The sequence below is a fragment of the Carassius gibelio genome, chromosome A6 (assembly GCF_023724105.1).
Source record: "Carassius gibelio isolate Cgi1373 ecotype wild population from Czech Republic chromosome A6, carGib1.2-hapl.c, whole genome shotgun sequence".
NCBI classification, from domain to species: domain Eukaryota; kingdom Metazoa; phylum Chordata; class Actinopteri; order Cypriniformes; family Cyprinidae; genus Carassius; species Carassius gibelio.
This window is the reverse complement of record NC_068376.1, coordinates 10,500,558-10,528,451: the sequence shown is the minus strand read 5'-3', so window position 1 is coordinate 10,528,451 and position 27,894 is coordinate 10,500,558. Positions and strand designations below refer to the sequence as shown.

Genomic DNA, 27,894 nt, shown 5'->3' with positions numbered 1-27,894 from the left:
TTTTACTAGTTAGACTTTTTCCAAATACTTTTTCCAAACTATAATTCCTGACTAAATGTATAATCAAGTGAAACATTATGAAGTTTCAATAACAATATACAATACTATACAATTCAAAATCTTGATGTAAATAATATAAATGTAACAAATAGAGATAACTCTAACAAATGTAAAAACAATGAGGTTCTTTCAATTTATTCCCTCTTAAAAAAAACTGAAAAATATTCTTAGCTCTTTTCAACATTAATAATAATAATAATTATGATAATAATAAATGTTTTTTTTTTTTTTTTTGTAGAAAATAAGATTGTTAAAAGGATTTCTGAAGGATTGTGTGACTGGAGTAAGGATGCCAAAATATTTGTTTGAAAGTAAGCTTTGATTGTTCCTAATAAAACTGTTTAACTGCTCCCCCAAGTGGATATTAAATTATGTTGTGGGATAATAAAATATATTCTTAATAAACTACAAACATTACATTATACAGATTTATCTTGTCCTCACATTCTTTCTTGTAACACCCCCCTCTCAGTGTCACAGCTGACTCTCAGTGTCACAGGCTCATTATGCAGCTCATTATGCAGGCCTTTGTCTTCTCAGGTGTAAATCAAAATGATATTCATGGTAGTTGATGCCTACTCGCATATGACTTTTACCAACAAAAAGTGTCTTAGAAAAATTAAATCAATATATTGTTTTCTGTTAGTGAGTAAACAAGATGATTTTCACATAATTTAGAAAGAAAAATTATAGGCTACAAGCTCCAGTTCTCAAAAAACCCAGGAACCAATGTTCTGTATGTGTTTTATGGCCTTATTCAAGTGATTTAACATTTTGTTTTTCACTTACCACGCATAACATTTTTTTTCTCAAAAATACCCTTAGACTCCAGAGGGTTAAGCTGATAAACTGAGACAGGTAAACTCAATTGAGCGTGAACTGCTCAAATAAACAGTCCAGTGCAGTAGTTAGCAGGAGAGAGCCAGGTGAGTACAGGAGATCGCTGGCGAATTGAGCTGAGTACAGGAGACCGCTGGAGAATAGAGCTGACTACAGGAGACCGCTGGAGAATAGAGCTGACTACAGGAGACCGCTGGAGAATAGAGTTGGGTACAGGAGATCGCTGGAGAATAGAGCTGACTACAGGAGCTCGAAGGAGAATTGAGCTGAGTACAGGAGATCGCTGGCGAATTGAGCTGACTACAGGAGCTCGCTGGAGAATTGAGCTGAGTACAGGAGATCGCTGGCGAATTGAGCTGACTACAGGAGCTCGCTGGAGAATTGAGCTGAGTACAGGAGATTGCTGGCGAATTGAGGCAAGTACAGGAGATCACTGGAGAACTGAGGTGAGTACAGGAGAACACTGGCGAATAGAGCTGACTACAGGAGCTCGCTGGAGAATTGAGCTGAGTACAGGAGATCGCTGGCGAATTGAGCTGACTACAGGAGCTCGCTGGAGAATTGAGCTGAGTACAGGAGACCGCTGGAGAATAGAGCTGACTACAGGAGCTCGCTGGAGAATTGAGCTGAGTACAGGAGATCGCTGGCGAATTGAGCTGAGTACAGGAGATCGCTGGCGAATTGAGCTGACTACAGGAGCTCGCTGGAGAATTGAGCTGAGTACAGGAGATCGCTGGCGAATTGAGCTGACTACAGGAGCTCGCTGGAGAATTGAGCTGAGTACAGGAGCTCGCTGGAGAATTGAGCTGAGTACAGGAGATTGCTGGCGAATTGAGGCAAGTACAGGAGATCACTGGAGAATTGAGCTGAGTACAGGAGACCGCTGGAGAATAGAGCTGACTACAGGAGCTCGCTGGAGAATTGAGCTGAGTACAGGAGATCGCTGGCGAATTGAGCTGACTACAGGAGCTCGCTGGAGAATTGAGCTGAGTACAGGAGATCGCTGGCGAATTGAGCTGACTACAGGAGCTCGCTGGAGAATTGAGCTGAGTACAGGAGATCGCTGGCGAATTGAGCTGACTACAGGAGCTCGCTGGAGAATTGAGCTGAGTACAGGAGATCGCTGGCGAATTGAGCTGACTACAGGAGCTCGCTGAAGAATTGAGCTGAGTACAGGAGATTGCTGGCGAATTGAGGCAAGTACAGGAGATCACTGGAGAACTGAGGTGAGTACAGGAGAACACTGGCGAATTGAGGTGAGTACAGGAGATCACTGGAGAACTGAGGTGAGTACAGGAGAACACTGGCGAATTGAGGTGAGTACAGAAGACCGCTGGAGAATAGAGCTGAATACAGGAGATCGCTGGAAAATTGAGGTGAGTACAGGAGATCGCTGGAGAATAGAGTTGAGTACAGGAGATCGCTGGAGAATAGAGTTGGGTACAGGAGATCGCTGGAGAATAGAGTTGGGTACAGGAGATCGCTGGAGAATAGAGCTGAGTACAGGAGATCGCTGGAAAATTGAGGTGAGTACAGGAGATCGCTGGTGAATAGAGTTGAGTACAGGAGATCGCTGGAGAATAGAGTTGAGTACAGGAGATCGCTGGAGAATAGAGTTGAGTACAGGAGATCGCTGGAGAATAGAGTTGAGTACAGGAGATCGCTGGAAAATTGAGGTGAGTACAGGAGATCGCTGGAGAATAGAGTTGAGTACAGGAGATCACTGGAGAAATTAGTTGAGATTATGCATGAAATTTATTTGATAGTTAAGGCAACGGCTTTCCTTACTTTTTATGTTAAGTCAACTGATCACTTTTTATAGTGTAGGTTGTTTATATTTTGGTGGTAGCTAAGGTTTAGTAGTGTGTCATTTTGGTTTTCAAACAAGGTTTTCTAAAAACCTCCCCCATCTGCCACTGGTAGTCCTGCCCAAAAACCAGTGGTACTGTATTGAGCTGTTCAAACAAACACAGCAATGTTTTATTAGTTAATATCACTGCCTTTCACCACAGGCAGTAGAGTATGATGTTAGCATTTGACTCTCAAATGCTTGATTTGATTTAATGTATACTTTAAAAGCAGCGTTTAAAGCTTTGGTTGAAGTTGGGGCTCTGGGGATGGGTTCTTTTGACTCTTTGACAACTGAAATAAAAATACTATAAACAACATCGTGTTAAATATACTAATAATACTAATACTTTTATTCAGATATGTTAAATTCATTTAAAAGGGTGATAAAGACTTGGTTACAACCATACAGTACACTGTATAGAAGGTTACAACATATATTGATAAAAATTTCTACTTTGCCACCACAGGAATAAATTATATTTTGAAGTGTATTATATGGTGGGCGAGACAGCTCAACACGCTGCAACTTAAGAAAACACATGCAAATTGAAAAAACACCAGCAAATGAAGAAAACATCTTCATCAGTTTGACAACACAAGTGTTGCAAATCATCACAACACATGCATATAACGAAACGTGCTGCAAATCCTTCACAACACATGTATATAACCAAAACGAGCTGCAAATCATCGCAACACATGCATATAACGAAACATGCTGCAAATCCTTCACAACACATGTATATAACCAAACGAGCTGCAAATCATCGCAACACATGCATATAACGAAACGCGCTTATAATTCTACAATTTCCTCAGGTAACAAAGTTCTTCCACTCTGCGAAGTACTGAAAATTGAGACTGAATACCGGAGGTTAAAAACTAAAGCTGTTTGTATGCTTTAACCTTTAGTACACACCTTCCTTCGAATTCTCCCATGAGCACAAAATTGTGGCAGTTGCCAATCTAGATATACAAGTTTGAAGTCATTAAAATTCATGCAATCCAGTTGCAAAACATCAGACTTATAAGTGATTTAGGACCACATGGGATCTGGCCAAAATCAGAATCAAAGCTACAACATTCCATATGGTTTATGCAGTTCAAGTTGCACTAGATTTACCAACATTACTTTACGGCCATTGACTACAATAGATTATTATGGTTTAAAATGCTATATTTTACGAATGCATTGGTGTACCATTATGAAACTTCATATGTAACATCGAGATCATGACCTGATAGTACTCAAAATGTTTTGAGAAAAGGACCGTCCTTCAGATGATATGTTAAACTGAGGTCCTGACTCTCTGTGGTCATAAAAAATCCCAGGATAACTTTAGAAAAGAGTAGAGGTGTGACCTTGCCATCCTGGCCAGATATCCTCATTGGCTTCTGATCATCATGGTCTCCTAACAATCCTGATTTCTACTGATTGGCTTCATCACTCTTGTCTCTTCTCCACCAGTAAGCTGGTGTGTGTTTGGCGTTCTGGCGCAGGTGGATGCTGCACACTGGTGGTGGACGAGGAGATACCCCTCGAAATGCAGATCGCTTTGAGTGCTTAGAAAAGCAGAAAAGTACTTTATAAATGTAATGAATTATTATTATTATTATTATTATTATTATAGTCAGTCAAACTTCCTGTCTGCCATTTTGATTAAAAAAAAAAAAAAAATTTTTTCTGACTGTTGGTCCTATTTTCACCAAAATCGAATCATATCATCTTCAGACCATGGTGTCAAAAATTTATGGATTTTATGTTGATAGACAAAACCGATTTCCCATACCACAGCAACATATTTGAGGCATGATGCCAAAATGACACTTGAGGCAGTATCTCTGCAGTGCTTGCTTTGACATATTGACACCAAACTTTGTGTGTGCTTGTTGTCAACTCACACAGAACACATCACATTGATTTGATAACCTATTGAACAAACGTGATGAAGCAATAAATCATATTACTAGAGGTTGTATTTTATGATTTTTCAGTCGATTTGTCTAAAATCATCCTTATATGGCATCAATTACTAATTTCTGCAGTTGGTGCTTGCTTCTAGTCAAGTCACCTTTCTGTAGTGATTTTAACAATACAGATTGTGTCAAAGCAACTGTACAGCATTAATTAGGAAAATAGTGTGTCAATAAAGCAAAATGACAATAGTTAACACTCATTTTTCAGTTAAAGGTAGTTCATCATTGAATTCAGTGATGTCTCAGTTCAGTTTAAATAGTATCTGTGGAATCAAGTCGGTGATGTTGCTGGATATTTGGTGTCCCCAACTAAGCAATCCAGAGGCGACAGCGGCAAGTATTTTCCTCTTGGGGCCTGTATACGAGGATTTTTTTCTCATGGTGGCCTGTATTTGAATGTAATTTAGGAAATTAGTTTTTTGACGATATATATCCACTTAAATCAATCTAAATTGACTCAAGTATTTAAATCTTAAAATATCCTTTAACATAAAAAAAAACTCTGTAGTGCCAAGGATCTTTTTCTTTTTGTCATGTCTTAGATGTCATGTTAGAGATTCAATGATTCATTATTTTCCATTTTTCGTACTATTTATTTTACTGTCTGTGGTAAGGAATCAAGATTTTCCATTGGACTTAAGCAGATGATTCTACAAAACACTATAGAAAACGAAAAAGCTATAAGCTAACACAACATTTAAAAGGTACTACAGTCAAAAACCTGTAATACTGAGTTAATGCATATTAAAAATACAAACCAACACATACTTACCTGTGAAAGTTTATCCAATTCTTTAGGAATTTATATTTCGACAGGTACAACCAAAAGGTAGCACAATGTTGTGGCATCTTGATATTCATTGACTTTTTATTGCAAATGATGACACATTCACCATTTCAAGATTGCGGACATGTCTGGAGCAGTCGAATGCAACATCTGCCTATACATATCTATGTGCCACAGGATCTCAGTAGGAGATCATTAATGTAGTAATGTAATAATTAACAAAATACTTACCGAAGTATTATGTACACTGAAAGAAAATTATTAATTGAATTTACTAAATTTTATTATGGTAAGTGGTTGCAATCAATTTATTTTAGCTACATTTAAATAAATAAAAAATTCTGCAAGTTAATCAACTAAATTAGTTTATTTAAATAAAGCTAAAATAAATCGATTGCAACCACTTACCATAAAAAAAATTGTTTATTCAATGAATCATTTTTTTCAGTGTACTAATGACTTAAATTTAAATTTTACATTTTTGCATTTAGCAGACGCTTTTATCCAAAGCGACTTACAGTGCATTCAGGCTATCAATTTTTACATATCATGTGTTCCCGGGGAATCAAACCCCCAACCTTGCGCTTGCTTGCTTGCTAGCGCAGTGCTCTACCAGTTGAGCTACAGGAACACTTAACCATTTAAGGAAATAAATTTGAAAACTACCCATATTCACCCCTATTTAACTATATAAAAATAAGTATTTTTGAGGAACAGTATATTAAAACGTAACCATGGTCATCATCAGTAGCCTATACATTAGGCTAACAGAAATTTCTCTGTGTTTTATGCAAGTGTGTACAAGCTGACAGGAAAGACTTTTCTGTCCAATCTAGAGAAAGAAAAGAGACAACTACAAAATCATCTTTCTACTGTTCAAAAGGATGTTGGGCCAACTCAATCCCAAAGATACTCCACAGAGAGTAGAGTGCAACAGACCAATTCCAAGAGGGTGAGACAGGCAGTATATAAATGTTGTTGTTCCTTTGAATCCATTTTATCTGAGGGACCTAAACATATATTTTGAAACTTTTTGAAATTTTTTGAAAATATTTTATACATATATTTAGAAAATCTGTGAATTTGAATACATCAACAGAAAAGGAACAAAGCAAAATGAGGGATAGAGAAAGAGAGGGTGAAAATATAAACTTCAGACATGTTGGAGTACTAAAATATACTTTCAAAAAAAGTCAAAACTTCTGAAGGTTTTCTTTTATCAAGTGGTTTATATTTGATAACATCTATCCTAAGCACAGTTTCAGAGAAAACCAAAAGCCCTGGAGTTGATCAGGCACACATACACTCTGACGAAACAAGTACAATACTGACATCTGATTAATACAAATACACATCCAAATACTTGGAGAAGACACACAGACTGAAATGTCAACAAAATATTCAAAGACATTTGACAGCCAAAGCAATGACATATGCATAAATTAAACAGATTAAAGGCACTCCTTCAGAATTACACAAATAAATGGGTTTACAGCAATTAGGGCCCAACTCACAAAATTTGACATTCTACAGGAAAAATAAACCATCTGTAAATTAAAACTTAACATCGCACAATCTTCCTGCCTTTTGTTACAGTTAAGCCCAAAGTATACTTCACTTTTTATGCATACGCGAGGGACAGCATTTTATAACCTTGCGTACTTTGTACGTATAATTTTTTGCAGTAATCAGAGGTGGCAACACTGTCCAAGTGTCCTGACATTTCATCCTATCAGGGGTTACTGCGCATGTGCACATCAATATTTAATCAACTTTCTCACACTGAACAACACATAATTACTGTATTTGCATTACTGCAAGGGTAGGTTTAGGGTCAGGGTAGGTGTAGTTGTTAATGAAAGCATAATCTGATGGCTAGTATTGCATTGTTTTACTTACTGTTTTAATGGGAGGTAGAAAAATCTCAGGGTAGCAAACTGTTAGAATGCCGAGCCATTATTTCACAGTAGAAAACGAAACTAAACAGACGAAACAACAGCAGCAAAATAGCGGAGACTGCAAACAACGGACAGCAGCATCGATAAGAGCTTGTGAGCAAGAGGGAATGAGATAGCTCAGCTTTGGTTTAAAAAAAATTCAAAAAGATTTGTTATTGGCTATAACTTATAAGGGAAGACTAGAGCAGACACTAGACATGGATAAAGCTTTCAAGAGCACATATGTCAACCTCCCTCATTTGTGCACAACATCAAATAGTGTACTTCAAAAGGCTTAATGTTTGACTGTATGCATACAAAAACAAAGTATACTTGGGGCTTTAAAGTTTTTTCTTTTTCTTTTATTAAAGGGGTTTAGATTGATTTTATTGTTATCTCTCATTTTAATCTTCATCTGTCACTGATTCTTCATGGTGTACAGCTGTCTGGTCAAAACTAACAAACTAAAAGTTAATGTACATTTTCTTAAACTTTTAGGTAGTTTAACCTTAAAATTCATACTGAAATCCAAAACATAAACAGATTTAGCTAGGATTAAGATATGCTTTGAACTAATACAGTCAGTAAAAAAAAAATAAAACATTATATTTAACAGTATTTTAATATAAATTGTTTTATATTTTTTTTGTGTGTGAATTAGTCTATGAAATACTAATTATATTTAAAAAAAAGTTTATATTTAAATAAGCAAATACTTAAAGAGTTGGATGTGATCATTTATATTGCAGGATTAACAGTTTCCGGGATGTTATATTTGACAAAAATTATTTTAACCCCAACTGATGCAGTGTGTAGCTTTTCATCTCTTAAATATGTCAGATGATGTATCCAGTGGCCATACTCCAGAATGATTTTTGGCCAGGCAGTGTATTAATCAATGTTATTCATATTAAAAACAATTTGTGTATTAAAATGTGGTCCAGGGGAGGGTTGCACCAGCAGTTCATAAATTCTTGCTTAAACTGTAACATAAAGTCCACACTTGTAAATAGTAAGCTATCTGAATAAGTAATGCATTGTTGCATAATAAGAAAATGATATTAAATTATTCAACATCTTTCACATTTATGACCAAAGGTGTGATTTTCAGTTTAACCTTTTAAGGTTGATTCTAACCTCTTTTGCCTCATGTGAATAGTGCTACTCTGTGAATAACATTATAAATAACATAAATAAAATGAGAAATAAATACTGGTGCAACACTAACAAATGACATTTAGATTTTTTTTTTTTTTGCCACAGAACGATGCACAGAGGTGCACTGTTTAGATCTGGTTTTGTGCTGGAAAGCTGAAAGTCAGTTATTCACATTACATTCTCTTTTTAAAAATGTAAACGAGTGTAAATATCAACACAAACACACCTGTCTAAAGCAGTGTAATCAGGTAAAACAAGCTTACATGTGCAGTTTAAAACTCTGCTATGTTCCAGTCTGTACTCATGGTTGAAGGCTTTTTAGTATATACTTATACGTACAGTTACGTTTGAACTAAGTTTAATGGTGCAACTCTCAAATATTTAATACTGCGTAAATTGTAACTTAACATTCGTTCCAAATTAGGCTTTTTTTTTTTAAACAGCTAGTGCAACCAAACCCAGGCAGACAAAAATCAACAAATAACTGTTAATCATAAAATCATTCAAAAGCATTCATGAGATGGAAATACTTCACTCTCCCCTCAACAATATTTTAAACTTTGTCTGTTAATTAATTTCTGCATTCATCTCAACGATGCTTCTTTAATTTATCAGATGTAAGGCCTGGATGGGGCATGAAAAGTTTCACTACATGATCTTTTTCAATTCAATATGGACAGAAACACAGTACCTCCATGCCATTTATAAATACATATAAAATAAGAGAAAAATATTAAATTACCATCTAATGGGCTTCTCGTTGAGCTTCCTATGACTATAACCATGAGTTTAAAAGAAAGGTATGTGTTTAACTTTGTCAGGGTAATTTAGGACTCACATTCAGTATCAGTTTTCTTTTACTTCAAAATGTCGAAATTAAAGTAATATTATGTATCGGCTGAGCCTTTTAAAGATTTTTTCCAAGTCAAATTTTTTTTTGCATCTGACTAAGACAGTGTTCTTTTTTTTAATATTATAAACTGCAGTAGTGCAGTATATCAGTTCTGCTGCTACTATTTAACATAACTGGCTCTGTTTTATAGCAATATATTTTAAAGTGTTAATTAGACATGTAGTACATCCTTTTTCTTTTTTCTTTCCTTCGCTAAGTTTACCCTTTAACTGTTCTCTTTTCCGGGACTGTTGTCCTTAGCTCCTTCATTTTTGGTGCTCAGTCTCTTCAAAACCTTAATTGGCTTAAACTTTCCTGCTTTCTTCTTCTGTTCGGCCGGTCCATGGAACTCTGAAAAGAAATACAAGAATCAAAGCAAGATGTACAGATGCACCGATCGATCGGCAAGGGATCGGGATCGGACGATTTTCCTCGTGACCGGTCTGGTTGTGTGACTGGCCGATCAATCTAACTTCTTTCCCATTTCAAGCCAATCCGTTTTGTTCCCACTCAGTCTCAAACGGTTTGTGAGCCACAAATACCAAAATGAGTGGCTAACTGCGCTAAAACATTCAAATACATATAAAAAATTATGTCAAAATGCCCGTCTTGGTGAGTATGCAGTTAAACATAGTTTTGGAATGTTAAATTTACAATATGCACGATTACTTCCTGGTCTTTCATAAGCCAGCTTAGTTATTTCCGGTCAACTCTACTGTGCCGTAAAGGGAGCGCCCTTTGCTGGGTTTCTCTACATAATCCATCATAATCCAATTTGGAGAAAAGTTTTGTTTGTCTAAGAGGACCAAATATCCACGTATACCGTTTCAGGAATGATAAATGCAAATTTTAAAGTTACGCAGAAGTATCCCTTAAATCATGCCGCAAGTCATTGCTATGATTGACAGTGGCAAAGAAATGAGTCATCTGATGAGCCGATGTCAAAATAGAGATGTGCATTAAGTGATTCAGATTAACAAAACTACAGCAGCAGCAACAAGTCTGTTTTGGATGAAATTTACACAATGTCGTTTTTAAATTTAATCTTAACTTTTAAAAATATATTTGTATTTAACTACCGTATTTTTCGGACTATAAGTCGCACCTGAGTATAAGTCGCATCAGTCCAAAAATACGCCATGATGAGGAAAAAAACATGAGTCGTACTTATTAAGAACCAAGAGAAAACAGTCTACAGCTGCGAGAGGGCGCTCTATGTCTTCAGTGTAGGCTTTTGGCACATTTCTTCATGTTGTCTTCATGAATTAGAAAGTGAACCTTTAATAAATGTAAATTTTACTGCACAACGAGAAATAATAAATGCTTTACATTTTTATAAAATAAAAAAAAATGTATTCATGACTATAAAGGTAAGAGATTGATTATCAAGAATACCATTACGATTTCATTTAAGAGATTAGCCTAACTTTCTAAACAGTTACGATGGTGTCAGCATTCAATTGTACAGTTATGTGTCTGGGTACTTTCCTGGGATTACCAGACTCTGCATATAAAATTGTATGTTCTTTAATAACATGAAACTGTATGTTAATTCCACTATTATTATTTACGGTGTTGCAATTGTTTTGTTTCTCAGTTTCTGATAAAAATGAGACAGGAGAGGTATCTGTCAGAGTCTCTACCTATGTACAGCACATATAAAATGAGCTTCACCGGAACATTACGAGCTGTTGTTTGCATTTTTTTATTTGTTCTTATTTTATTACCGATTTTTAACTTGTGTTTTTTATTAAAATAAAACGTTGCGTTGAAGAAAAGTATATTTTTGTTTGTATATGCTGTTAATTATAGTTCTTAGGGGGAAAAAAAAATCTGAATCAGAAAAAATCGGTATTGGCAGATCACACTAACAAAAACATCGCAAATCAGAAATGGCCAAGAAAATTGCAATCAGTACATCTCTAGCAAGATGTATTATTATGAATGAGAAATCAGAGAGTCATTGAAAAGAAAAATAACACTGACCTTTTTTCTTTAGCATAGCAGCTACTTGTTTGTCCTCCTCCTCCTCCCTAAAGTAGAAATTGATGAACTCCTCAAAAACTGATGCAAACTTGATACTGATGACAAAATGACTTTCTATTTCATCTCAAATTTACAAAAAAACTGCTCAGCAGAGAATTAAATGGAGTGCATTTGCATCGACTGATTACCTCTGTCTGTCCAGATCTATGCTGTTAACAATCTGGTTCCTCTGCTCAATTATAGTGACAAGTTCTGCCATCAATTGCGTTTCCCTGTCTTTGTCTTCAGATGTCCATTCTTTCTCTATCACAGATGTAAGCCGTTGGGAAAGTGAGAGAGAGATAAAGGAGAGATTGAATAAAGAATGGCTGTAATTTGAAAAGGAGGAGGATGTTGTGTTGTTTCATACCTGGCTTGTTAAGTAAACATCTAAGCTCATATTCCACATCAGCCTGCCTCTCCTCCAAGTTCTGCTGCTTAGCTCTAAAATCCAGATACAGATAATACAGATTGGTGTGTATAAAAATTCTACATATATATATATATATATATATATATATATATATCTCAAAGTCTGCTAAAAGACTAAAGATTTAAGATGGATAATGTTTTGAAGAGAAGACATGGATTCTTAGCAAAAACTAAATTAAATAACAGAGGAGCCTAATGCATAAACTGTTAAAACCATGCAAACTGAAACATCTCGTCTCATTCATCTAGGATTTGCAAATAAAAGTGATTTTTTTTTGCCCCAGAAAGAGGTTCATGCATTTAAAAGACATTCTCATCCTTCTCTAAATAAATTGGGACTGCCTCTAAATTCTCTCTATAAACTGATGTTGCAACATTGTTTAATGATAGGTATATTATTCAATTCTAAATGTAAATGTTCTAAATGTTTGAGATTGTTTTCTATCATGTGTTTTCTCTGGGGAGGTTGCAAATGAATACCATACCATACACAGGGGAGGCCTCACAGTTTAAGAGCCAGTGTGCAATAGTAGGTGAATAATATAGTATGTTGTTATTGATGCTACAGCATTTTAAATGTATGCTAAAAATGCACTTACGTGTAGACCAGTTCAGCCTCTCTCCGTACCAGTAAATGCTTTTCGTGAATCAGAGTGAACCAGTCAACAAGTAGATGTTCCTCCTCATCGTCTGAATGACAAAACACAGAGTCACTCAGTCAAGTCATTTAAAAGCAGCCATGCCCAAGATCATGTTTCTGGTTGAAACAAAGAGTATTTTTATAAAGATTTGCCCATGTTTTGATTTGTTAGTTTTGGGGCTCAGTCTCAGGCTGCTCAGCTTCTATAAACCACATGAACTGCTACTCTCTTTAGTTGAGCCAAAAATAAGAAACCTTTAGATAACCTGCTGAATCCAGTTACTGGTCAAAGGATGAGAGATGACAACAACAAACAATTTCACTAAAAACACCACTAATTAATCACATTCAGTCCACCCCTTTCAAGAAAAAAATATTCTTTTTATTACCATTTAATGAAATATACAATAATAGTAATAAATAAATGTAATCAACATTATTATAAAAAATATTTTATTATTATTTAAAAGGTAAAAATTAAACAAATATATAATATTATTATTTTTATGTAATTACATTTTTAAGAAACAAGTTAAATTACTATATTTATGATAGTCCTAATTTCTTTTTCTTTCAAAGGTTAAAACTATAGAATCTGAAAAAAAACAAACACTGGTAGGCCATAAAGCTTCTCTTTTGTTGTTAACAAATTTGTAAACAATTCTTATTACAAACATAGGATGATTATAGGTGTGCCTTGTGTTTAAATGTTGTTTAAATTATAAAAGAGATGGAGTTTGTGTGAAACAGCATTTAATGTAAATGGAGCCACTTCAGGACACTAAATGACACTGGATCATCATTAGCAGAAATCCTTGAATAATTCATATCACATCAGCACAGCCAATGTTGGAAGTTTTTCTGTAGCATGCAGTTCTCTTACCATTTGAACATTCTCGTAAGCTCTTCTCTAGATCCACCCCTCTCTGCTCTAATTCATCCAACCGTTTCTCCAGGTCACTCATCTCTACATGGATGTCTTCAACTGGGATATACTGGTCTGACTGTACCTACCAAATACAATGACAGGACAGGAAATTAAAAGCATGCAGTCACTAATATATGGGTGGTAAGAGACGAATGTCTGATGCTAAAGTTGAATGGTTACTACCAAACTAACTTCATTCTGATGCTGTAAATAAACAAATACATTTTTCAAAATGCAATAAAAATATCATTTCTACTTTTCCATATTGAAATCCATGTTCATGTCCATGTTCATGATAATTAAAATAGTAATAATAAAAGTAGCAAGAGGCTGTTTTCTGTGCCTCACTTTGCGTTTAATGAGAGGAAATCCATGTCCAGGAGCAGGAGGTCGTGCAGGACGGGGCCCTTTTGGGGGTCTGGATACAGAAGAGCTTACAGTGGTGGTTTTATTCCGATTAAATGGATTCTCTTTACAAGTGCGCTGAAGATGACAGTGATGAGAGAGCATTAATCAAAGATACTGAACAAAGAAAGTATGAGAGGAAAGCACCTGGACTTCCCTGCATCTAAGATGTGAAAACTTGAGATTAAATCTCTTAAAAGGGTCATGAAAAGCCTTTTCAGATTTTTATATTATGTTTCTGAAGGTAAGTTAATAAATCATCCGTGATTTATTACTCTCCGTGAAAAATGCATTACCTCTTGCAGAAAAGGTGCTGTGATTGGCTAACTTCATCGCACCGTATTCAAAGCCTCCTTTACATCATGTTGAGTGTTTTATGAAACTTGGTGTATGTTTTTAATGTAACGTAACCTCTTATTGTCTGTAGTGTACATATACATAATTTTGATTTCTCATTTTATGACCCCTTTAAATATTTTGCTACTAAAATTTGTTATATTTCTCAGCTAATTTCGAAAGCAATTAAAAATGTCATTACTGCCTAACAATTACGAGTCACAACAAAGGTTGCCATTTATCAATAACTACATAAAAACATGCTAAGTATCCATTATTAGTTTTATAGTACCACTTTCGAGTTCGCCTTTGAATTAGCAATGCTGAACCAGTGGCATAGGTAAGTAGTTGTACACATAAGAGCTGCATTTTACAAAAAAAAAAAAAGTATGTGAAATTAAACCGTTATCTGAATTAAAATAGTTTTGCTTTGATGATAAAAAGAACAGGAAAGCATAAACATATCTTGATTGTTTCAAAATTTAAAACAGCAAGTGTGATCTTGACAGTAAATCTAACCTTGCCTGGAGTGCTGGGTGTCTGTGAATAAGGGGGCGGTGGTGGTCTCACACTGCGACTGGTTTGTGGAGTAGCTGGTGCTGAGCTGGTGTTGGTAGGTGGTGGTGGAGGAGGCAGGTTTGGAGAACAGTGAGGTTGAAGCTTCGTTTTTTGGGACAGGGCAGAAGCAGGAGCGTTGATTGATGGTTCAGACACACTTTTGGTAAACAAACGGTCCTGTTCATTAGCGGCAGGTTGCTGGGGGACTGCACTGTGGTCTGAGGAAGAGGAGGAAAGGCTCTCTGTGCTCAGAGCTATAGAAGAAGCAGGAGAAGAAGTCGGAGATGAAAGAAAAGCTATAGAACAGCAGGAAAGAGACAACCCAGAAAAATATATATAAGTGAATAGTTAGTCAACTACAATATACTGTAACAACCATGGGTCCTCAAAGGTTTGAGAGGGCTGTAGGATGAGTTAATAGTCTATAATAAATTATTATTAATATATTCAAATATTCTAACTCTAAATGAAAATGCTTACATCAGTAATGTAGTACTCGATTATAAAAAAAAAAAAAACCTTGATTGCTTTTTGCCTGTGTCGATTAACCAGCAAAATTCTACATATGAGAATCTATGAAAAGCATTATTAGAACATTTTCAAAAGCTGCATTAAATATTTAAACCATTTAAAAATAATAATAAAGCTTAGTGCTATTGTGAATTTTCAAAGCTGTGATTAAAATAAATGTGTGCTATGGTTTTGATATGCGTTTTGTTTTTATGTGTATAGGTTGTGTGCATCTCAGAGTGGGTCCGTTGACAGTAAATGCTTGCTCCACACAAACAGTTATCATCTCAAACTCCATCTTTGCATACACTGTGAGTCTGAGTTGCTTATAACATTCATCTGGAAACAATGTGCACCATTCTAAAACGTTTGTAAACGTTTATAAACCTACACCAATCACCAGGCCACTGGTGCCCTCTGCAGGCATTCGATATAATACATAAATTATGATTATATTGTTTTATTACATTATGTATTTTATGTTGTTTTGTCTTTTGCTCAATAAAAACATGATTACTTGCATTTGATATTTTAATATCAATCTGCTTGCAAGTGGAGAGATTAATGACTGCGTAACATTATGCACTCTAGACATTGTGGGGGAAGTCGTGGCCTAATGGTTAGAGGGTTGGACTCCCAATCGAAGGGTTGTGGGTTCTAGTCTCGGGCCGGACGGAATTGTGGGTGGGGGGAGTGCATGTACAGTTCTCTCTCCACCTTCAATACCACGACTTAGGTGCCCTTGAGCAAGGCATCGAACCCCCAACTGCTCCCCGGGCGCCGCAGCATAAATGGCTGCCCACTGCTCCGGGTGTGTGCTCACAGTGTGTGTGTTTGTGTTCACTGCTCTGTGTGTGTGCATTTCGGATGGGTTAAATGCAGAGCACAAATTCTGAGTATGGGTCACCATACTCGGCTGAATGTCACTTCACTTCATTAAAATCATGCTATAGAAATAGTCTAAAATTAAGTATAAAGAGGAGAAGAAAGCGGCCCTAGACATCTGCCTACACGTGACAGGATCCGACTAAAAATATAAATTTACTAAAAACAAGCCTATCGCAAGACCTCTGGCAGGGGGGCACCTGGGGTCACGACACGACATGACAAATCCCCGACAGTAAACTGCCTCGTCCAGTTTATAAGGTACTGACACAAAGTTCAAATTTGTTACGTCAGAATAAACTGTATTTTCCTGCTCTCAAACCTGCCAATCTAAAGGAAACGCTGTGTATGGCATTTGAGGTCATTTGTGAATTAACATAGAATTACAGACTAAATAAAACATTTTGCAACTCTTACTGTTATTACACTTGTATACAAAACTTTGTATTATGCTTGTTATAGAGTGTGTGACATCATGTGCACTACTGTTGGCCCGGTGGCAGTTGACAACCATGACACCGTTGTCTCGGCCCCAGTCTATTGTTTGCTTAGTTCCAATTTTATTATCACCAAAAAAAAGTCAGATTACTTGATTAATCATTAGAATAATCGAATGACTACTCCATTACCGAAATAACTGTTAGTGAATTAATTTAATATATAAATATTCCCAGTTTCTGTTAATTAAAACAAGTTGGAGCACCTACATACAGCAGAAATACAAGAATAATTGTAGCCAATAATGTTGGTCGGGGGCACGGTGGACAATTCAAATTCAGTCTTCACCAGCTCTTAATTTATGCAAAGCAAAATGTATGATGTCAGACACTGTAAGCCATTAACCTGATGTAGAAGAATTCGGTGCTTTTGGTGCTGGACGCTTCTTCCTTTGGACACTTTTGGGACTTTCAGAAGGGGCAGGACTTGGTCTTCTTGTGTCCCCAGCTGTGATTTCAGCAGCCTGAGTGATCCTATACCAAGGATGACTTGCCACCACAGGACCAGGGGGATCTTCAGGACATGTTTCTGGCTCTTCTTCCTCATCATTATCAAAGGGATTTGGAGGAGACGATGGTCTTGATTCCCCCTCCTTTTGAGAAGGAGATGAACCAGTGCAAGGAGGTATAGCCATACCTGTGGGTGGGCGAGGTGCTGCTTTCTTCTTTGTTTCTGATTGGACAAGAGCCAGCCAGGGTGGTTCTTTTGGTTTAGGAGTGTCATTAGCCTTGCTAGAGCTGGGAAAAGAGTGCATTTAAACCACTGAGAGGAAATCACAGAAATACACTACTGGTCAAATCTAGTTTGGAATAATTTAGTGTTTTATGTCTTTAAAAAAAGTATCTTATGCTCACTAGGGCTGGATTTATTTTATTTATGAATGTTTAAAACAGTTTTGCTGATTCATTATTTTGTAAGATTAAGAACAAAAGTGACAGTAAAGACATACTTTTACAAAAGATTTTCTATTTCAAATACATTATGTTCTTTTGAAAAAATGCAGTCTTGGTAAGCATAAGGGACTTCTTTCAACAACATAAAAATCTGAATTATTCCAAACTTTTGAACAGTAGTGTACATGAACAAGAACCAAAACCTGAATAATGCATAATAAGAGATACAGTAAAGGAGATGTCTTACCGAGCAGGTGAGTGTAGTCTTTCTCTTGGCACAGGAGTTGGAGAAATTGGAGTGTCAGGATCTCCTAGAACCACAATTAAAAGATAGTTAAAAACATTTAACAAATATAAAACATGGAAACAACATGTAATAGTATGACCAGTGTAATGTTAGACAGTTTTATGAATGCAATCAAGGTCAACATTAGTGCTCACCATTGAGAATGGGGCTTTCAGAGGGTCTGGGTGGACGTGGCCTGGGTACAGGCCGAGGAGCAGGGGTGGGCTCAAATACCCGTCTAGGTGCTGGAACCGGTCGACCCTCTGCTGCAGTACTTTTCACCAAAGTTGCTGGACCATTGCCACTGGCTACATCAGTGGCTGGCTTGTGGTCTTCTTGCTGTGTGTCCTGATCCACCTCTTCAGATTCTTCAAAAGGATTTGGTGGACTAGAAGAACCAGGTGCTTCATGTTCTGTCTCAACTTTTGATCTGCTATCTGGTTTCTTACTTGATGCTGTTTCTATTTCTTTAATTTCCTCTCTCTCTGGGTTGATCTCAGCATTGATGTGTGATGCTTTAGATTCTAAACTCCTATTGTTTGGGTCTTCTGGGCTTGTTGAGTTTATTTTGTCTAGTTGATTACTCATATCTGAACGACCATTCTGATTAATGGCAGATCTGGAGAAATGGTGTGTGCACACTAATGATCCAGGATCCTCTGTAAACTTGTAAGACCCAGGAAGTAAAGTTCTGCTGCATTCCCTACATCTGAGATAAAAGCAGACATTCTCACAAAAACAGTGATGACAGCAAAGGGAATAAAAAGTAATGTTATTTATAAGCTTTAAATAATAGAACAATGCAGATGCAGATGTTATGCTAGGCAGTTGATCAGTCACCTGAAGCAGTTCCGATGATAAAGTTTGCCATCAACGAGGATCCTCTGAACCAGGTGAACATGCTTTCCACAGACTGAACAGGTGCTGCTCAGAGTACTGCGTTTTGGTTGGCTATCTGCACCAGACTACGCAGAACCAAGAAATATGGAAGGTAACAAAAAATAAAAAAAAAAACACATGGAAAGGATGGTAAGATCCACTAATGGATCCTTATTTCAGATTGAATACATATGAATATGTATACAAAACATACATACTTAACATTATGGCATTAGAAAATGTGTACACATTTATTTAACAAGAGATCAAAGTAAAAAAAAAAAATGTTTTACATAGAAAAAACAGGATGACAATACAAATGCTTACTTCTAAAGTAAAACATTGAGAAACTAATTTTACTGACATCATGAATTTGGATAGAAACAGAGAGAAACAGAAAGGATAAAGAACAATAAAGAAAAGGAGGAGAATTCTGTAAGTGAAGGGGAGGTACAAGGAGGATAAGAGAACATTTCTGGAGAAGCAAAATTCTCTGAACTCAGACAGCTCACAATGTCTACCACAAACCAAACATGTGATTTAGCTCTGACTGCTGATTTCATAAATGAATTAGAGCAAATGGCAGTGGCAGAGTATTTTTCTCTGAATACATGGGATCAGGCCAAAATGAGATCTCACTGCTCTCCATCTTGTGTAATCAAAAATTCCACTCTACTTATGGTGCAACTGCAAATCATTAAATGTGGTTAAAAGTGTGCAGTTTTGGAGAATTTGTCTTTGCAGATACAGAGTGTTTTTAGGTCTACAGCTATCCAGATATTAAGATTTAAAAAAAAAAAAAAAAAAAAAAAAAAAAAACATTGTTGTCTACTTTACCTCAGTCTGAGCGTCACAGCCCTCTGGAGGAGCAAATGGTCTCTTTATGGCTGGTTTAATGTGACCAGGACCACCAGGGCTCTTGAGTTTTTTAGACATAGCTAAATAAAGGATAAAAACACTCAGTAAAATGTGTGCAGCAGGTTTTCTATATTAAATGTTCTAATTCAAGGAATATATAATACAATTTAAGTTCTTTTGAGAGCACTGGGTACATACTGTCAATTACACCAGAGATATAGCTAAACCCTAGAGGCAGTACAAACTTGATTTTTTTTTTTTTTAAAGGCACTGGTTCATAAACCTAAACATAAAAAAAAAAATCTGGACAAGTAATTTGCTCAAACAGCAAAGCAGGTTTGTTTACTTGTACCACCCAATGGTTAGTACAGTGTAAATCAGTTCGAACCAAAACATGCAAACCAATGAGAAATCTATGAATCCTAAAAACTGCAACCCAGTGTGATGCATAGTGCAAACCAAATCCTTCTTATTCAGCGCAATCAGGTTTGGAAATTTGTTGTTATCAAGAACATAGTTCTTTCTGTTTACATTGTCCAAGTGGATTTCTTTTTTCTCTCTTATTTTTCCCATTTATGATGTTTACTGCAATGTGATACTTCTTAAATGAATCATGTATTACAATTAGGGATGGGTCACGATTTTCTAATATATTCATTTAGTTGATTTAATGACCGATTATCGATTAGGTTGTGCGATTATTTTCTAAAGATGTGAAACATACCCGAGTGCATCTTACCCCCAAAGCCCGGTTCGGTTGACTGTGATTGCTCCGTGACTCGCTTCGACGCGGTTCCTTTTAAAGAGGTGGACCAGAGCACAGTTCAGTTTAATTAGTGTGCTGTACACCTGCAGTGTGAGCAACCGCGCCAGGGAATTACTAACATGTGCAGTATGATTACGTGAACATTTCTGAGCGGCAAATGCAATAGAATTATAAAGCAATATGTTGTGAGAGGGTCTTCTGTGTCACCGCGTCCCAAACGAATCAAAATAATGAACCACAAAGTTAACAGAACGATGCACTCCACTGTGCTGAGCGATAAACTTCCTGTTTCCCACGTAAGTCTGGATTATGAGCTAGTTGCATTAAAATGGTTTCTTATTTGTTGAAGGAATAAAATGTAATATTCCACTGGTTTGATAACCATAAACATTTTTAAACCATTTAAAAATTCGACTGTTATGTTGATTTTTCTGAAGTAAATGTAAACGTTTTAATTATGATATGCTTGGAAATAATATGTACCGTATTTTTCGGACTATAAGTCGCATCAGTCCAAAAATACGTCATGACGAGGAAAAAAAACGTATATAAGTCGCACCGGACTATAAGTGGCATTTATTTAGAACCAAGAACCAAGAGAAAACATTACCGTCTCCAGCCGCGAGAGAGCGCTCTATGATTTCAGTGTGGATTACAGGAGCACTGAGCAGCATAGAGCGCCCTCTCGCAGCTGTTGACGGTAATGTTTTCTCTTGGTTCATTTCTCTTGGTTCATGTCAAATTAATTTTGATAAATAAGTCGTACCTGCCAAACTATGAAAAAAAAGTGTGACTTATAGTCCAGAAAATACAGTAACGTTTTAATCGTAATAAGCTTTGGGCTTTGCTACTTTTTATTATAACACAAAGCCTCAGGCTTCTGTAAATTTTAAGATAAAATACAAACAATAAATGTTTTTTTCCGCTCTTTAATCTGTAGTGAGATATTCGCCTCCTTTCATGCAGCATGCATGTGAATCAAATATAATTTCCTGTTTAATATTTGCAGCACGAACAAAAAAAAATATTTGAGTTAATGTTGAAAAAAAAAAAAAACAGAACAATTTAATACAACTGAGTGTCTCGTGGAATAAATCAACTCGAGTTAAAACAAATCGTCAGTAAGCCTATTGCTCTTTTTCATTTTAAACGTGAAGAATGCCACATACTTTTTTTTAATCCGTTTTTTGGCAGAGTATACAGGTGTAATATATTCAATTTTACTTCATGAAATGTAACATGATTTAATTGTCATAATTTTGACTTAATTCCTAAAATATTATGACGCTAATCTTTTTTTTTTTTTTTTGTTGAGAAGGATAAACTGAGAAAAATGCAATGGTTGCTAAAAACAAACAAACTTGAATTTAACAAACATAAAATGTTTCAGTCTTATTTCTGAATTAAATTAATAAAGAATTGAAACAAAATATGACCACTTTGCCATTAAAAACCAAAACTAGACTATTATAATGGCTGCAACTGCAGCTGTGTAATGAGGACAGCGACTCGGGCAGAGGAATCTGATTAGCCCTGGACTGGGCAGTGTAAGGCTCTATATTAGTTCTCTCGTTTCAATTAAAAGCTCCCCCTCGGTTTGGCAGGCTTACCTACTTTTTTCATGGGAGGTAGCAAAATCTGACAGGGTAGAAGAGATGGACAGAACACCGACCTGGAGCGTTCCAAGTGCAGTGTGAGTACAGGCCAGCAGGGGGAAGGGAGACAATGTCAGAGGGTGGATATGTGTTTTATGATATTCTGTTTTAACTCGTAATGTGTTTTAAACCTAATATTCATGTCTGAATTAATCTGTTCTAATCTTAATTAATCTGTAAACTTTTGAAAATATTATATGAATGTTCATGCTCATTTTAAAATAGAAATGTCCTAGTCTCCTACAGTCTTGTGAACAGTTGATAATAGATGGACTGTTATGTTAACAAGTGACGTCATTTGGTTATGTTATATTAATATGTTTCAGCAATCATACAATCATCAATTGGCTTGGGTTAGGATAGACTTTTCTCTAATGAATTTAACAGTTTGTTATCATACAGGATGAAAGCCTGAATAGTCTCTCTCCCTCTCTCTCTTTTTATGGGTGTGTGTTTACGGTATGCGTGCGTGGGTGCATGCGGGAGGGGGGTGATTATATACTACTTATCGAATAATACCCAGTGATTATCGATCATTACTTTTCCTTGAATGAACATCCCTAATTACAATACCTTAGGAAATCACTTGCACTTTCAGTCACACTTTCAGTGTTCTGTGACATGACATGCACTGCATACAGAAACATACTGCGGAAAAAAAATCTCTGCAGTCGTTTCACATCTGCTGCTAAGATTTGTACAAAATGGACTTGAATCTAATCCTATAGATTGGCTCATAAGAGTAATTTGTATGTGACTTACACTACACACAGAATGTGCAGTAAGTTTTTATTTACTATGCTTTTGGAGAGATGATGAAAAAGGCCATAAAGACATTGCGGTTTTATCTCTGTGTGTGTAAATAAAATGTTCGTTTAAGTCCGCATATCTATTTGCAGTGTTCAATACTCACTATGAGAGTTGTTGGTGAAGTAGTTATAATACTGAGATACATAGGTGATGATGCTCAATCTGTCAGGCACGCTCATGGACACCATGTCTTCTGGATCCAGCAAGGATGGAATACCCAACTCACTCTCAGCAACCTCAAACGCCTTTGAAACATCACATATCAGCAGAGCATAAACAACCAAATACAGTACACAAAAACCACAATTATGACACAAACTATAATACTAAAAACAAAAAAAAACAAACATACAGCAGTCCTAAATGTCTCATTTTCCATAACGATGTTGCCCATAAGCTTTTAGAAATAGATGACCGTGATAAACATCTATTTTATCAATAATAACAACCACATGATTATTATTAAAAAAAAAATACTTTACCAGTATCTACACCAGCTGTTAAGTCTATTGCTCCATAGTATAGGTATTTATATTTTGGAGATATAGTCAATGTCAGCTTAGATTTAAAATGGTTTAATGAGAATTTAAACACAACAAGGACATTTTTTTTCTACACAGTAAAAACTAGACATCCACACCAAAGGTAGTCTGTATACAAATTTACATTGCTGTATATGCAAATTCACAACAGACTAAAACGATACCTAGCTCAACTAAAGAAAAGTAGCATTACTCTGTCATGTGACTGACACAAACATACAGGTGTTTTGCTGCAACCAATTCCTCTTTCAAGAGCAGAACTGAAAAAGATTCCTTCAAAATCCAGAGCACACTTTAAGAACTGTCAACAGTTAACTGTTTATTCTGGCTAATGGTACATATTAACATCATAAATTATATTTAAACCCTCTCTATATCTAATTATTTTTGGTCAGTGGTTTGTGTGATACTCACCAGACGGTTATTCTCAAAGACATTTTCTTTTGAGAGGGAATCAAAATCTCTAGGGGACAAAGAAATAAAAATATGTTTAAGCAATATCAGAAGTCCAGAGTCATGAAATACAAACATCACAAAGTTTATTAAAAATACATTATTATTATTATTTATTTTTTTTAGGTAATTTGCAAATTGTCAGTGAATCAGAGATCGGAAGATTAACTAAATCATACAAGGCAGCACTGCCACTGATGATTAGATCATAATAATTATCGTGGCATTACTTCCAGTCAAAAGAATATCTTCAGTTTTGTATCAGTGCTGTGTTTGTTATTTTCTTATTTGCTGTCTATCCATAAATCACCAGTTCACTGCAAACACAGAAAGCAAGCTTAAAGAATGAGACACACAGAGTGTTTGGCAACATGCTCCAATGTATCAGAAAAGTGTGTGTTTGTTAATTTAAAAAAAAGCTTTATTATTCACCTAATCCCTCATTTTATGATTTAGCAGCATGCAGAGAAACTAAATGGCAGTGAATGGTCTAGTAGTTACATCCAGTGTGAAACAATAAGTGCCTGGCTTAAGAAAACTAAAATTCAGGACAAAACACAAATGATCCTTTCAAAAGTCTATTCATACTTTTTTAACAAAGTATTTAATTATACCAGGTTTTTTTGCAATGTTTGGTGTGTTTGGTCGATTTTGAGGAACACTGAATCTGTGTTTGTGAGACAAGGAAAGAACAGCTGTTGCAGAAATCAGCAGCTGTCTGGTAGGGTTGCTCCGATCACGATCGGCCGATCGTTAATGCGCATCTCCTCAGTAAAGCCGGTTTTCTAATGAGCGGTTAATTCCATCAGGTGCGTGATTTCACATAGAGCAGCTGTTACTACACAGAGCCGTTGTTAACTGAGAAGATGGGCCAATAAACGCTGAAAATTAACGTGATTTGCGCATCTTCTCTATTAACAACGGCTCTGTGTAGTAACAGCTGCTCTATGTGAAATCACGCACCTGATGGAATTAACCGCTGATTAGAAAACCGGCTTTACTCACGAGATACGCATAACGATCGGCCGATCGTGATCGGAGCACCTCTACTGTCTGGCATCTATATTTAAGCAGCTCTACATTATATTTTACTGTGAGTGTAATCTGATCCCAATTCACGTATGTATGAACTAGAACAAGACTTCAATCTATTTACATTTAGCAGACGCTTTTATCTAAAGCAAATTAAAGATGAGTACAATGGTAGCAATCAATCCGTAATCGAACTATAAATAAAATATCCGTTTTTTAAAATGCCATGTGTAGCGCACTTTTTTACAGTCTATGATTAGACCATTTGTTTTTTTTATTCGAATATATTAAAATACATTGCTTGATATTCGATATCTGTTCGAATTCGATTTTTCTCAAAAGTGACAGCCCTACTTAACACATAGCAAGTTTTTTTTATTAATTAATTATATATATAATAAATTAAAAGGAAATATATAGAATAGAAAAAGAATAGAGCAAGCTAGTGTTAGAGGACCTTCTTTTGCTTTTGTTAATTGTATAATAAAAAGAAAACCAATAGATAGAAGACAAAAAGTTTTTTTTTTTTTTTTAAAGAAAACAAGCAGTAAATTAATAGAGTGTAAATGTAAAAGGGACAAGCCTTTGTTTTTAAAAGAATTAGAATAAAGAGTGCTAGAGTTAGAGGGTCAAAAAAAAGATGGAAGAGATGTGAGTTGGGCAGGTCATTCCACCAGGAGGGAACATTTAATTTAAAAGTCTGTGAATGTGATTTTGTGCCTCTTTGGGATGGACCAATGAAGCGACGCTCAGAACACAAGCTTCTAGAGGGCCAATCAAGAGTCTTTTTCATTAGTATACTGACTAGGGTGTGTGAATCAGGACTGACTGAGTGTGAGTGTCTCCAGCATGACCCAACATGTCCATCACAGCATTACATACAACATGTGATCTACTCAACAGATATGACCTATGGCCTGAGGAATCTAGAACAAGTGATTCAATCTGTGGCTTTGTGTATTGTGACAGCAAAACACGAAGTTGGAAAACAAAAAAGGTTGGATACGTTGAGCACCACATTATCAAAGTAAACCTGGTTAACCCAGGTAAATGTCTGGACCATACTGATGTGTGCTGCTATTGTTCTTATTGTTAAACCAACCTTCATTCACCCAGTCTGAAATCATAAAGTGTCGGAAAACTCTATATAGGGAATATAACGGGCCAATTTCTAATTTAGCTTCAGTCTGTGACAGGTGGTATTTCTAATTTAAAGGAGAAGGGGTATTCTTTTCTAAAAGCTAGCTATTTAATGTTGCATACAAAAACTAGTTTTGTCAGTGTTTAGAATTACACTAGAATACAGTTAAAATGAAACTGGTTCACTAAAAGTACCAAAACTGTCATTTTATTTCACAGGTGTGAACTTGTGGTGAAAATTAATTTTTCCTTTTAATTATTATTATTATTATTATTATTATTATTAAGCCTTTATCTGCTGTTATTTCTTAGAGTTGAAGTAAAATGTATTATTATATTATATTATTATTATAAGTTTATTATTTTATTAATACATCTTTCTTTTCTATTAAAACTCACATATTGAAATACAGAAGAAGTCGGAACGGTATAATTGTTTAAATTCTTCATTCCGTTCATAATAACTTTTCATCAACTAAAATAAAAATTATTTTGGCATAACGTTTGTAAATGATGACTGCATTTCAATGTGGGCTAAAATATTCCCGATGAGAATCGGGTGTGTCACTTCCTGTTTATTTCAAGTCACACCTAACAATAGCACACAACACAACCTGCATTTCCACTTATTGTGTAAACTAAGGAAGCAGTGTTTCCAATAGATAAAGCTGTCCTGACTTAAGATCGTTAAGATGCTGGCATTTTATGAGTTATGCAATCTTCAGAGAAGTAGAAAATGTAAACAAATGAAAGAAGTGTCAGAAAAGTGCTCACATGAGATCAGGTCTGTGTCTGTGGATGATGGCACAGAAGGCCAGTCCATCTCTGAAGGATGAAGACATGTTTGTAATGTCCACATTACTGTAACTTTCACACTGGTTTCTGCACCAAACCTGTAAAGCTTTCAGAGAGCCCATGGTCGAGATTCCAAAATCCACACCTATACACTAGTCCTGCTACTGCAATACACACGAAGACCCAAAAGTTTATGAGAGACCCTCTTCCACATGTCTCTGTTCGGTACAGTTAGATCCTGCTGTCTGAATTTTAGACGATCCCATTCGATCAAAGTCAAAGTACGGAATTGACCGCAGGCTACTCCAAAGAAAAAGAAAAAATCAGCACACAAGAGTCAAACTCCAACTTCAGTTAAAGGCTTGAATGTCCGTCTTTTAAAATGAGACATCAATGATATCCAATTTGCGGCGTTCAGTTTCAAAGACGAGACTTAGACAAACGCAGGATATTAGGCCTAACTGTTAAATATTATTTTAGGATTAGCGTGCCGTGTACTGACGAATTTGGTGGACATACGCGCCTTCCACACGCCTACAACGAAGAGTTCCCTTGCCAAAATAAAAGTCTTGCCCAAAATAAATACAAAACAAACCTTAAAAAATTATTTATTTAATTGTATAGTCTGGATGACAGATGCTTTTATTTATTTCTTTTTGTTTGTTTGTTTTTGTAGCATTATTATGATTATAATTTACAGAAAAATAATAGAAATCTAATCGTTTTTCTGTCAAAAACTAATTTGAAAACAGATTTTTTTAATAAAGTTTTTTTTTTCACCCGTGCTGGTATAAACAATGAGTGAAATGAACAAAAAAAATTTATACAAATTGAATGCAAATGATTTATATATTATCAAATTATAAATGATAAAATATCGTTTAAGAAACAATACAAAGAAAACATTTTTTTCCAAGAAATATTTTTTTAAAAGGCCTTGACAGAATTATTGTTTACCAAACAGTTCAAACCACTTCTTTTATAGATCAGTAGTTCAAACCATAGACTCACCGTTCACTCATGCGTTATCTCTGCATAGTGCATGGCTGTTGGGAGGCAAGGAATG

At 35.8% G+C, this 27,894-nt stretch overlaps 1 protein-coding gene across 2 annotated transcripts; it reads right to left on the bottom strand.

Moving 5' to 3' along the window:
• Nucleotides 1–6,724: 6,724 nt before the first annotated feature.
• On the bottom strand, nucleotides 6,725–27,381 carry LOC128015468 (MICAL-like protein 1). Of its 2 annotated transcripts, none has more exons than XM_052599320.1 (16): nucleotides 26,808–27,381; nucleotides 23,823–23,871; nucleotides 22,970–23,111; nucleotides 19,615–19,715; nucleotides 18,739–18,863; nucleotides 18,054–18,607; nucleotides 17,860–17,923; nucleotides 17,065–17,456; nucleotides 14,788–15,122; nucleotides 13,876–14,010; nucleotides 13,483–13,609; nucleotides 12,559–12,649; nucleotides 11,898–11,971; nucleotides 11,677–11,791; nucleotides 11,489–11,535; nucleotides 6,725–9,853 (listed from the first exon to the last, which is right to left on the bottom strand). In XM_052599320.1, exons 1-16 carry the CDS (start codon nucleotides 26,948–26,950, stop codon nucleotides 9,729–9,731), a joined length of 2,619 nt encoding a protein of 872 aa, XP_052455280.1. In that variant the 5' UTR covers nucleotides 26,951–27,381; the 3' UTR covers nucleotides 6,725–9,728. The 2 variants fall into 2 exon arrangements, with proteins under 2 accessions (XP_052455280.1, XP_052455281.1); XM_052599321.1 differs by having other exon boundaries at nucleotides 14,788–15,080.
• Nucleotides 27,382–27,894: the final 513 nt, after the last annotated feature.